At 40.2% G+C, this 13,637-nt stretch overlaps 1 protein-coding gene across 1 annotated transcript in view; it reads left to right on the forward strand.

The window, feature by feature from the left end:
* The window catches only part of LOC123027410 (VPS10 domain-containing receptor SorCS3), a 597,507-nt gene that overhangs the window by 478,840 nt on the left and 105,030 nt on the right, over nucleotides 1-13,637 (forward strand). The window contains exons 12-14 of the mRNA XM_044438273.1: nucleotides 1,092-1,271; nucleotides 7,295-7,441; nucleotides 8,237-8,339. Of these exons, the coding sequence (XP_044294208.1) occupies nucleotides 1,092-1,271; nucleotides 7,295-7,441; nucleotides 8,237-8,339 (430 nt within the window). The remainder of the gene's footprint in view (nucleotides 1-1,091; nucleotides 1,272-7,294; nucleotides 7,442-8,236; nucleotides 8,340-13,637) is intronic.

Genomic DNA, 13,637 nt, shown 5'->3' on the forward strand with positions numbered 1-13,637 from the left:
TTGATATCTAGAAAAAACTTCAACAGAAAGAGAAGATTATATTTGTTTCTTACATTTCTAATCTTCTATAAAGGTATCCCCTTATTTATTAACTGACTATCCATTCATAAATTTGTGGCATGCTTACACAACTTGGGGATAACCAATCAAATACAATAGCCAACCTACTAACAAGAAGTATGAGAATCAATCTGTTTTTTTCTGTAGCAGGAAGTTTACCAAGCTTCTTCTTGTCCATCAAACGTGGCTGGTGAACTGCTTTTATCTTGGAGTGAAACAAATTGTGTTTTCTCATGTTGTGATTAAGCCTGATAGAGACTATTTCAGCATCAGTCTACTGAAGGGTATACAACTGGTTTAGTCAAAACTACTGTAAATGGAAATCAGCAGACCTTTTCTTAATTTTGTGCACCAGTAGCTGCACGAATAGTTGGTTTGGAACCATAAACTGTGATGGTGGTGCTGAACATCTGGTTCTGACAGTTGCTGGGACAGGATTGTGGTGAATTACACTTTCATGTGCTTAAAGCTATATATGTCCAATTCCAGAAGCATTTTGGTAGTGATCTTGAATGTAGATGAATCTAAAAAGATCTACATGATGGATGGATTCAAATCTGAGAGCCCCTTTCTTATTGTTGGAGCTGATTCTTTCTTATGGGAAGCCCAGATTCACAGTATTGCCTTGACTAGTTTGACAGCTATGTTTTCTGTATCCTCTGGGTGAAAGAAAACCCTTCGGGCTTTGAGGCTGTGAATCTTTGAGGAGCAATGAAATGTGCAATTGTATAAATATAAAATGAAGCAGGATGAATCACCTTCAAGGACTCTGGAATCTCTTTTTTTCCCTTCCCCTTTATCCACCCTTTAGCCATTTTAAAATAAAATAAAATAAAATAAAATAACCCATACAAATAAGGAAAGCCTGAACATGGTAATTTAGTGGCTTGGTCTAATGGAAAATTGTTTAACATCACTCATAACTCATGGTTCTTCCCTGCTGTGGCATAAGTCATAGTAATTGCTTTGTGTCCCAAAGGGCAAAGAAATATAAAGATCGGGGGTAATAAGCCTTTTATCTTCCTTAACAGGACATGCATATTATCAGCACAGATGAGAATCAGGTGTTTGCTGCAGTTCAGGAATGGAATCAAAACGATACATACAACCTTTACATCTCTGACACTCGAGGGGTCTACTTTACCCTGGCCTTGGAGAATGTCAAGAGCAACCGAGGACTTGAGGGAAATGTCATTATTGACCTTTATGAGGTATGGATCCACAGTGACCTTGAAGCAACCCCACCTCTTGTAAGGGTAAATGCTACTTCCTAGGAGGGTTTCTGAACTAATTAAAAGCAGCGTGGTCTATTAGCTTTCACAGGAATGGGTGGAAGGGAGATCTTTCTATATCTACTGATAGATTAGCAAGGATACCTGACTTCTCATTTTAACAATTGCAGCCACTTCTAAATCTTACCACCAAAATGCAAAAAGTTGAGGTAATTCCAATTCAATTTGTATGCAGAAAGATTGCAAGTTCTGTTCAGTTCCAATATGTGAAACAAATCCGAGGCTAAGGATTCTTTAATCCTAATTTAATTTTGTTTATGCATTTATTTTATTTATTCTTTGCACTGGGATCCAGTTTATGAATCTTGGGATATTAGGGGAGGAGAAAAGGATTAGACAAGCTTAAAATCTTCTGATTCCTGTATTGTTAGATTTTCCATGGAATTCTGGATTTAGAATTGTTGCAGTATGTTCATTCTGCAAGATACAGGATAAAATCAGCTCATTTCCTTGTTTGCTGTCCAGTCTAGACATGTCCCACATGCAAATAAAGTTTTGGTCAGAAGCTGAGTAGACCCATTATAATCAGCCTTAACATGCGAGTATTACTTGATATTGACAACCACCACTGATGGTTCTCAAGAGCATTATGGAAAATTCTGATTCAATGATGCTGCCTCACATCTCTAACCTGGAAATGGTCAGAAGTATATATCTCTGTGTATCAAGTTATTGTTCCCAGACCATGGCATTCCAGAACAGTTCACACAACTTAATTAATTCCAGGTTGTTGTACACAATGGAGATGGTGTAACTTGCCCAGGTCCTCAGCCATCTGTGAGCTGATATCTTTTTTAAAATGTTGGCAATCATGTAAACATATGCTGGCACCCTTGGGAATTTTGCTTGTTAGTTTGTTTTTACTGGCAGCTTTTGTTGGCTATGAAATCATAAACGAAAAAGGAAAGCAACTGAAATTTCACTTTGCAAAAAACTTTCCTGAGTCTATCAGTAATAATATGTTTTGCTCTCGATGTAGATTCATCGTTTGCTTGTCACTATTTGTCATTGCTGCTTCTTCTGGGACAATTTGATATCCTGTATGAGCATAAATATTCGCTTATAGTGTTCTGTATTCACAGAGTTGACTAATAATGAGAAAAAGATACAGAATTTTCAGATCTACATTCTCAGCAACATTCTCAGGGGTGAGCATGGGCTGTGGGTTTGCAGCTCCCTATAAATGAATAGTTACAGCAAAGTGCAGTTCTTAACTAGTTTTTTGATTGAATGGCACATTATCAGCGCAATCTGCATAACAGCCAGTGCCCAGTGTGGGGGGAAAATGGAATGGCTTGCAAGCAGTATGACAATTGGACCTGACTCACTTTTGTCCACCTGCGTGGAAATGAAATGGTTATAGGTCCATCTGAAAAGAAGTGGGGTGGAATCTCACCCCATTTGACCCCATTTCTAGCAATGATTATAGAAGCAAGTGTGCTTCCCCTATCTGTGTACCATATTATTAGAGTGGAGCAGAATAAAACATTAAGGGGATTCTGAAACATTGGAAAGAATGGAAAAAAGGGAGGAATGTAGTGTAGAACTGAAGTAACCTAATGGCTTGTTATTATAGATTAGATAAAATCAAACTTTAAGCAAAGGAACTGAATTTTCTGAAGGGCTAGAAATGGATAGACCTGCCGATCTTGGTCTCGCTGAGACTGATTGACAAGTTTTTCACAACTTGAGTTGATCATTCTATGTCCTACACTCATGGTTTCAGCTAGAGAAGATATTATACTTCCTCTTTGTGACAGCCTTTCAGGTACTTGTAGAGTGCTATCATATTCTACCTCAGTCTTCTTTTCTCAAGGCTGAACATCCCCAGTTCTCTCTCTTTATCATCACAGGGCAATGTTTCTAAACCCTGGATCATCTTTATTGTCCTCCTCTGAACCCTTTCCAATGTTTTGATTTTTTTTTTTAAATTTTGGTGCCCAGAGCTAAATACAGTACACTAGATGAACTCTGACTAGTGTAGAATATAGGGGAACTAGTATTTGTCATGTTTTGGAACTAATGCTTCTCTTAATGCATCCTGAAATTGCATTTGACCTTTTTGTGGCTACACCTCTTTGTTGGCTCATGTTTAGCCCCTTGTCCACAATAACTCCAGGGTCCTTTTCTTTTGCAGTACTGTTGACCCATCAATGCATTTGGTTTCTTTTTCCTAGGTGGACAACTTGGCATTTGTCCCAACTGAATCTTATTTTGTTGCTTTCAGCCCAGTGTTCAAGCATGTCTATATCACCCTGGATCTTCTTTCTGTCTTTGAAGATGTTAGCTATTTCACCTGGTTTTGTATTGTCTGCAAATTTGATTTATATCTTTTGAGAAATCTGTACTTAAAGTAATATACATTTTCACAATGTACAGTAATGGATGCATTTTTCTGTGTATTTTCATGTGGGTTTTTAAATGCTGACTTCTTTTCAAGTACTGCACAGTGCTGAACTGCTGTTTTCTGTGCACTTTTCTTACATAAAAGCATTTTATATGTGTACTTCCCTATTTCATGGGCATTTTTCCTTGAAATGAGGTACATCAAAAACCTTGCAAAAATTCAGATCTCAGAGTACAACTCTGTCTCAGTTGCCTGACAAGTGAATTCATTAAAAAAAACCAACAGAACAAAGCTATCAACTGTAAAGGAAGCATCTTCCTTAAAGAAGTTGCAAAAAAGTCTGTCTCAGTCCATGGTTTAGTAGTAATTTTTGAAGTACTCATCATGACAAACTCCATAACTACGTCCAGAGATAACTCCGGATTTCTGAGGACTTTTGGACAAGAAGATCTCAATAGGCCTTCCCTCCTTGAGTCCTCCTTCTCACTGAATCGACTGTCATTGGTATCAGTGGTTAATGCTCCTGTTTCTCATTTCTCCGTAACCACTTGTTTGACAGACAGACAGCCCACTAGGCAACATCATCTTTACACCACCACCAGTGTTATCTGGGCCAGAGCAAGAGGCAGCAGGTGAACAAATACGTTGCAATAATGAAGAAGGATCTTGTCAGTGGATCTCTGCTGGGGTGTGAGCTCTGGCCAGGTGCCCAACCATGTCTACTTTTGGTGCCAGCCCTGGATACAAGTCAAGGAGAGTCCAAAATACAGGAAGCTGTGTCAGTGCTTCCACACTTCCAGATCTGTCACCTGAAATTCATTCTGTCTCAGGAGAGGGCTCCCTGAACTATGTTGGTCCATATCTATCTCTATATGTATGTGTGTGTATTAAGTATGTGTGTCTGTGTGAGCATGTTTACAACCAATACACTCCAGTAAATTTTCAAGGAGTTCCATCACCCACATGCACCACTACACAAGGCCAGTTTTTTAAAAACCCTCCAAGTCAGCAAACCAGTTCAAGCATTTCCAGCTCCTTCAGAATAAAGGGTTTAATAGATTGAATTAGTGCTAACTGTTCATTCAAGTTCAAGACACTACAAATTATTGGCATTGCAACAGGGATAGTTCATGGCAATGTATTGTTGCTGGGAAAATCTCTTTCCAACCCAGCTAGTATAACAATTGTAGCTAAGCTCGGATAGAACAGGAAAGTTGTGGGGGCAGGCAGATAATGTGAGTCCTAGTTCGTCTACATCATTGGACCTAATCTTTCTTTCCAATGATTGAAGTTAGTAAATTATGAATCCTCATATTCTTTCAACCAAAGGACATGCTTTAGAATTAGGGCCTCAGTGTTAGTAATGTGTGTGAATAAAAAGGGACAGAATGGAGCTGTCAAGTTACAATTATGCAGAAAAAAAGGGGGGGAAGGTAATAGTTTTAGGAGTTCTTCTGCCAAAGAGAAATTCCTCTGGAGATGAGATTAAAGTCTTCTTACTGCTTTCTTAAGAAGCAATTTGTTTTTTGATAGGATATTTTGTGCTCATGTCCCCTGTGGATTTCAAAAATAGGTCTCTTTCTTTTACTTGGATGGTATCAGAAGCCTTTTTAAATTTGATTTTGAGATTTGATTTCCGGATCTGAAATTATACTCTGTTTTGTGTGTCTGCCTTTTTCTGAGATAGTTTTCCATATTTTTGCCAGTAAAAAGAGACAGCTGATAAGTAATTCAGCAAGGTGATTGTGGTATGCATTATATCTTTGGGCCATAGAAAAAGTAGAGCTGCTATATTGTCTAGAATACTCACAGTAGACAGATGATGCCCTTTCCAACTGCTCCATTTTACATTATTTATGGGTGCCTCATCAGTGAAAACCCAAGACCAAGTCAGCTTTAAATAATTTCATATCAGAGGGATACTTCCTTTACATTTCAGGAAACATTTTCAAAAACTGTGAAATTTTGCAAACAGGAATTCAGATTTACTAGAAACTGGAGGGTTCTGTCCTGAATCTGAAAGCTGATGTTGTGAAGCCAGAAATGTCCTTCATTGGTATGATACAATGCTAATTTCCATGAACCGATACACAAGGATTTGCCCTGCCATCACATTTTTCCAACCTGGTGCTCACCAGATATGCTGAAGTTCAACACCTATTATCCCCATCCATCACCATCATTGATGTGCTTTGTGGGATGATGGGAATTATAATCAAATGCATCTGAATGAAGACAGATTGGGGAAGATTGCCCTACATGAAACATTAAGGTAGGATCGAAGGGATCCTATTCAATTTTGGCAAGTTTGCCATAGAACACAATATCCCACATCAGGCAAAGTACAAAATAGTTTCTACCAAATTATTTTGAAGTATAATAACTTACATTGTTGTCTGACATCTCAGAGGATGCAAATAGAACAACCTCTTTTGTTCACAGGCAATTTTTATCATATTGCTCCAAATAACTTATTTTCCAAATATCGGGAATAAACTGTATTCCTTCTGGAATTTTCTGAAGAATTCATGACTGGTGGGTGGGTTTGTAAGCACATTGTCTATGAAGTTTTTATGTGTGCCAATTTATCTGTTGTTTTTAATTAATTTAGAGGTACTACAATAAAAAATGTGGGAGTTTGTTGCAAAAGTCTTGTTTGTTCTTTCAGTGTATTGAGTCCTTCTGGTACCATTGGGTTCTACAACATGAAGATGCCAAGAGACACTTGAAATAAAAATGTAGCAGAGTTTTCTTCATGTCATGTTGTGAGCATCCTAAAGCAGATTCAGACCCCCTTTGGAAATAGGATGTTTAACAAGATGGACATTTGAACTAAGATTCCATGATCTTGCAGGCTACAGTATTTATGGATGACATAACTTTGGGATGGAGAATAGGGTCCTCCGTGTCTTTATGGAATACAGTTCCCATTGTCTCTCACTATTGGCTATGCTGCTTGAGCTGAAGGGAGTTACATTCTAACATCTGGAGGGTCACCCAGGTTGCCCGTAGCTTATGCACAGCTTGTCAGTTTGACTTATCTATGATAGACTGCTGGAAAACTGACTGAAGAAAACTCTGACCCACCTAGTATCTTCACATGTGAAATGTTATTTTCCACTGTGCCCAATGGGTCAGCTTCTACTCTAACTTTGTTAAACTTAGTTTACATATGTCATTCTCCAAAAGTTCCGAAAATGTCATGCTGTTGGCAGGCACTTGTAATTGGACCGTTTGGCGGGCTATTGGATCGACACTCTGCATGCCCAGAGTAGGTGGAGACAGTGAGGTATAGCCTTAAGCTATTGAGGTGTAGCATTTCATAAACATGGTCTCAGTATCTCCACTCGCTTTGGTGCCACTGGGCTATGTAGCACGCATGACCAAAAGCCACTTGTGATCCAGGCATGTTGAAAGCACAGAAAGAGAAATACTTCGTTTTCCGTCTTTGAATGGCTTTGCATATATATATGGCATTCTACTTGCAGCTGCTAGTTTTCAGCATACTCAATGGATTGAATGCTTGCTACTAACTGTGCCTTGTTCTTTCCTACTCACCCAATGTGGGTTTTTTATCTTTCATCATTTTTCCTAGGTAGCAGGGATCAAAGGGATATTCCTGGCTAACAAAAAAGTGGAAGACCAAATTAAGACTTTCATCACCTACAACAAAGGGAGAGACTGGCGTTTGCTGCAGGCTCCCGATTCGGATCTAAGAGGAGACCCTATACATTGTCTCCTGGTCAGTAATGGTACATTTTCAATCTGTAATTAAGGGATATATCAGGATTTCCAATCTCTTAGTTTCACATAGAAATGGACTCATTGAAATCCATGGGGTGTCTCCATAGGACCAAGCCCTGTATAATTATTTCCCCAATTATTACGTCTTTCTCCTTTTCGGGTGATAATTAATTGAATAACTTATCAACATCAGGTTTCATAGACCCTTCAAGCCAGAAGGGATAATTACATAAAGAATTAAATGCAAGCTATAGAATTGTCCCGAACTTTGAACGTTCTACAAAGACATAGCTTGGGATCAAATTCTTTATCTACATATATTGTCCTCCTGCTTTCAGTAGGAGCAGAGAAGCTATCAATATTTAAAACAGGCAGGACATGTAAATAAGCATTTGAATCAGACCACAACAGATCAAACCATTCCATAAAAGCCATAGCAAATTAACGCCAGTTGTCACAGTGAAAAAGCCCTTGTCATGCTTTTGAAAGAGGCTCAGATTGAGAATTTAGCAAATTCCATAGAATAATAATTAAAGGGACAGCAGGTTGCCTCTATAATTTTGTAATTACAGGGACAGCACGTTGCCTCTCTGAATGACCTTTTGCCTAAATGTACTACAAGAGAGCAGTATTAGTTGATCTTAGGAAAGGATGTGGTGGTGTTGGTGCTGACCTTGGATTCTGTTGTTGGCCCATTGCTTGTTCTGTGGAAATAGAAGAAAATATAAACCATGATCCCAAAGGGCAGATGACTCTGTAAAAATGGTATTTACATATTTCTCAATCCTTTTAGCCCTTCTGCTCCTTGCACTTGCACTTGAAAGTCTCTGAAAATCCCTACACTTCAGGCAGTATTTCAAGCAAAGAGACAGTTCCTGGACTGCTGGTTGCTACAGGTAAATAATTTGCTTCTATCAGTTGTTCTTTCTCATTTCAAATGCATATCTGCTCTTGCACTGAGAGTTCAGGCAAAGTAATAATATATAATGATGAATCTCCAAAGCAACTTTTAAGCCTGTGACTCTTCCAATTTACCTTTCTACCTACCTCCCAATCACTGTCACTTGTACCCCTTTAGCTTTTTTCTTCACTTTCTACGGCCCCTCACTGGCCCCACAGCACTCTGGAAGAATTAATCATGATCTGTGCAAGAACATTCGCTGAGGCATATGCCATTTTGCTTTATAGTGTGACTTATCTCTAGAAAGAAAAGGCCTGCGTGGATCTGGTTTGTGCCCATTACTGGATCAAAGTCTATGCTTTCTTGTTTTCATATACAAATCAGAAAGTATATACAACGGTGATGTTTGCTTGAGGTCTTGAGGTCAGAGATGGATTTTTCAACCACATGATGCAACAGTATTTTCCAGATTTGTCCCTTATCATAAGTCCTATTATCCTTCATTCAAAAAAATTTAAGCAGAGGAATTCATGGGATTTCTGACTGAGAGCTTATTCATCCATGCAGTTATTGTCATTTTTGGGGTGGTCACCCATGGACTGCTGCTTGGAGAGATTATGCAATATGAAGAACAGCCTGGGGACAAGAAGAGCTACTGTTGCCCAGACTTAGAGCACTCAGCATCCAGCTGATTTCTATAATCCAGTGCAGGGATTGTGACCTCTATGCTGTGGGTTAGGCAATTATGTCTGAATCTAATTCTCCCATGGATATGAGATGCCAATGTCCATTGATCAACTCCAGCAGCTTTCTTCAGGAGGAACCTATAGATAAGGACACTTCTCCAAGTGGCTAGCCATAGAATTAAGGAGTTCCATTTTGATGGAAGAATCTTGTCAGAGAGAGCTGGAAGAGACAAGTTGGAAAAGTGCATTTAGAGTTTTCTACATTGAGTTCTCCCTGTAGAAAGTTTTGACTGTGGGTCAGCATTCTGCACTTTATTATCTGTGTGATCATAAAATTCTGTAGCCTATTTCTGTACGCTTTCCATTTTATATTCGACATGGCAATAAGATTAATGCATGATCCTAGGCATATTGAGACGTAAAATGGTCCTACAACTCCCAGTGATGCTTGGAGCTGTAGGGCTTTTTTCTGTCTAAGCATTCATAGGATTGTGCCCTTAGTGAATTAAGAAGACTATTTCCTGTTTTCTTGCACTTTACTACTTCCAATTTAACATTTTGGAGTTCGATTAGGATGGTATGCCAATTTTAAATTACTTTTATTTTATTGGCTGTTTTCGGCTTGATATTTAAATAATTTAAACTATTTAAATAATAGTTGCCTGTTGCTGTGCAAAGGGAAGTATGCTGCTGTTAGGAATATGTGAGGAATCCATTTGGGTGGTCAAAATCCACTGGATTGCCTGGCTCAGTTCCCTGGATTCTGGCCCATTAATCCAGCACTAATGCCGACTCACATTGCCATGAGTCAAGCCAACAGGCAATCATCTTCTTTTAAAACAAGCCACAATTTGCTTGTTTTGTTTGCTTGTATTAAGCCAGGGAAATTTGCATTAATTCCAGAAGTCAGATGGACAAATGGAAGGAATATGAAGGGAAGGATGAGAAGGGGAGTGTGGCATCCAAGCACCGTCCCATCCTCTCATCCTTTCCCTGACGAGTGGGCTATAAGTGATCTGTTAGTTTGCCCTATAGCTTTGTAGTGCTGCCACTTAATGTTAGTGCCATTCATAATAAGACAACCATAGAAAGAGAATCAGAATGTGAAGCAGAATAGGAAGCAGTTTGGGAGTGTGGGCCATGCTGAGACACTGCAATTAGAGACATGGTGGTGCTTATTTCAAGGCCAGACTCTTCAGGTGGACAGGCAGTTCCTGGGAATAATCAAGATAAACAGCTGGCAGGAGGGGACCATGAACATGGAAGTTTCTCAGACACACAGACCAGGTAGTCTCAGCTCTTGACACCATGACATGGCATCAGCAACGGAGAGTGGCCCAATCAGAGGATAAGAGTACAGTGAGGAGGCAAGCTCATCTTCAGAAAGCCCTCCCGAAGGCATGCTCAGGAGGACAGTTCACGGAGGAGAAATCCAGATTGGGTTCAACAAGCCACTCTGTGCATGTTCAGAAATCCAGTTCTGGGTGATTTGGGCATTGGGTCAATCAAGAATGTATTACAAGGAAAATGGTCTGTGGCTTCTGAGTGGTTGAAGGTGGATCCTTGGCTCCCAACACAGAAGATACAAGGTTTGCGCAATGGAGCCAATTCTAGTTGGCACCCCAGCTAGTTTCTTCTTACCATCTCCTGGCACTAAAACTAGGTGGATGAAAATGGCTGCCTTGAGAAAATGCAGGCCATGAAGCATGGTGGCAGCAGCAAATGCCATGGCTGCACCACGTTCGTACCTCCAGATGCTTGTAGGCTTCTGAGATTAGAGTCTTAGGAGCAGAGTGATTGGATTGTTCCCTAAGTGAGTGTGTCTGGATTAAAGGCCAAAATGCAATAACAGCAACACAGGTTTACATTAAGATGTTTATATGGCTGTGAAAACTGGACCATAAGGAAAGCTGAATGCTGAAGGAATGATGCCTTTGAATTGTGGTGCTGGAGGAGACTCCTGCGAGTCCCTTGGACTGCCAGGAGATCAAACCAGTCAGTCTTAGAAGAGATAAACCCTGACTGCTCTTTATAAGGCCAGATACTGAAGATGAAACTCAAATACTTTGGCCACCCAATGAGAAGGAAGGACTCACTGGAGAAAAGCCTAATGCTGTGAACAATTGACGGCAAAAGAATGGGACAGCAGACGATGAGGTGGCTAGATGGAGTCACTGAAGCAGTCGGTGTGAACTTAAGTGGACTCCGGGGGATGGTGGAGGACAGGAAGGTCTGGAGGAATGTTGTCCATGGGGTCGCGATGGATCGAATGTGACTTTGCAACTAACAACAACAAAAATGCATATTTAGACGTTGTTCTTTCTCTGTGATCACAAGATGATTTAAGCATAATGTGGCTCAGAGTGAGTACAAAGCAGTGGTACAAGACTGTCCTAGTCAATTCCTACTAATTGCAGTTGTATTATAACTGGTTAGGCACATTGGGTTCTATTTAGTAAAGTAACGTAAAGCTAAGGTTGGCGAGAACAACACTGCTCCACCACATGGTAAAATGAAGCATTTTGTATTAGGAATCAATGTGCCCAAGAATGTCATCACACTGTCTCCATTTAAGGCCAAGGAAATCTCTGCTGGGTTCAATTTTTTTTCCAAATAGATTTAGTTGAAGCCTGTGTTAGCTGGGGCGGATATTAAGATTCTTGAATCTCTCCAGTTTTGAATTTTGAGGGATGCAGCAATCTTGTTTTTGGTGATTGTGCCAACACAGCTGGCTTGGTTACAGCTTGAAAGGCTTCACAGCCTTCATTGTCTCCATCCTTTCTCTATCCCTCTGCCTTATCTCTCTATCAATTTCTGTTCTGTGAGGGCTTTGCAAGCTGTGCCATTCCTGGGGTTGGAGGCAATTGCCTGTGAAATAGCATTGATCCATGGTGCTGTGCTTCACAGTCACCCTTACACCCAATCCTACATACTTATTTGCTGCCAGTTTGGCCTATTGGCCTGTGTGCCTGGCTGTCTTCAACAACTCACTGAATTTCAGCCTTGTATTCTGCTTCCAGGATTCAGCCATGGAAGCAGAATCCTGGAAGAGAACTAGGTAGAATTACTAGGCTTAGTAAAATATGTGTGGTACAATGAAAAAAGGCATCGGCAAGTCCGTGTGTGTGTGTGTGTGTGTGTGTAAATATGGTGTTTACAGAAATTGAATATCTTGGAAATACCAGTTCCATCTGACAACTGCGTGGATTGTAGTGGTAGCTGAAACTAGCAATCAGTTCTGCTTCTTTTATTCCTTTGAAGTTACGCATGCAGTCCTATGATATTGTCACAATCAGATCTTTAGCCATTCCTTGGTAATATTACCATTTTATACTCTGCCAAATCTAGCTGTGGAATAAATGTGTCCTCTTTTAGGAATGGATAATTCAAGCTTTCCACTGTGGCTGCTTGCTGCTGGGAATTTCTTTCTTGCATTGAAGCCTGCCTGGAGCGGCTGGAAGCAACTTTGTATGTGGCTATAATAGTCTTGGGCTACTTTTGTACTTTAGACCCTCTTGGAGATGCTGCCAAGGAATTTGTTGCAAGGGTTCATTCCACAGCAGTTTAATAGCTGTTGCACATAATTCATGGGCTGATTTTGCCATCCAAAAAGAAAAGAAAAGAACTTGAGAACACTTCAGCACCAGCACATTGATGTTCTCTGTTTGTCCGTGAAACCTGTCTTTAGCAGATCACAGGATTCTAATGACAGCCTGTTAGGATGTTAAATACCAGTGGTGCCCACCCCCTGGTAATTAATCTGACAGCCATTATAGCCCCTTTATGTCTGCAGCTGCTGGTTCACAGTAGGGTCTCTCATCAAGATGGCCACAGCCATCCAGCCTTCTGCACAGCTCCCACAATTCTTAGCACAGTGGGAGCTGTCTAAGGTAACAAAATGCTTGTTGAATGGTTGTCACTGGGTATATGTACAACAGAATGTGTTCTGTAATTTCATGGAAATGCCTGCAAATTGGCACATTGCTGGTCAGATTAGGTTGTTGTGTCTTCCCACCCAGCTGCTAAACAGTTCCAAGGGTGCTGCACGACAAAACAAAATGGGTGTTCTATATTGTTAGGTTCTCAGACTTAAGGCAGAAAATAACTTGGGCTAGGTGGACAGAGAACAGGGAGTACAAAGGTAAGCAAGCTGGCAAAACTTGATAACCTCTTCTCAAAACAGCTTCTTTCAGATTGGCCTTCTGGTTTACACTGTCTTCCAGGCTGAGAAAGATAATGGACTGTAGGGTGAATATGCTAGCAAGACCTGGCAGGTGTCCTTCTCCATCTTATACAAGTAGCCTTTGTGGCATAGAGAGAAGTACATCTAATCTGTGAAGCTCTCACTTGAAGCTATGCAGCAGGTGACATACATCCGGAATTCAGTCAGACTGGGGAAGGGCCTTGAAATGTGTTCTCCACAACTCAGGAAGAAAATGTGCCCCATTCCATTTCTGGAAGTTAGATATAAAATACAATAGTATCCTTTTAAGTTGTCAGCCTCAGGGGAAGGGGCTAGTGTTCATTTATTCAAAGTCACCAGAATAATAATGCAATCTGAAAAGAGGAAACCTAAAAGAACTTCTATACTAGGAACCAATTTTCTT

Source organism: Varanus komodoensis, unplaced genomic scaffold (assembly GCF_004798865.1).
Source record: "Varanus komodoensis strain SLA01 unplaced genomic scaffold, ASM479886v1 scaffold1, whole genome shotgun sequence".
NCBI classification, from domain to species: Eukaryota; Metazoa; Chordata; class Lepidosauria; order Squamata; family Varanidae; genus Varanus; species Varanus komodoensis.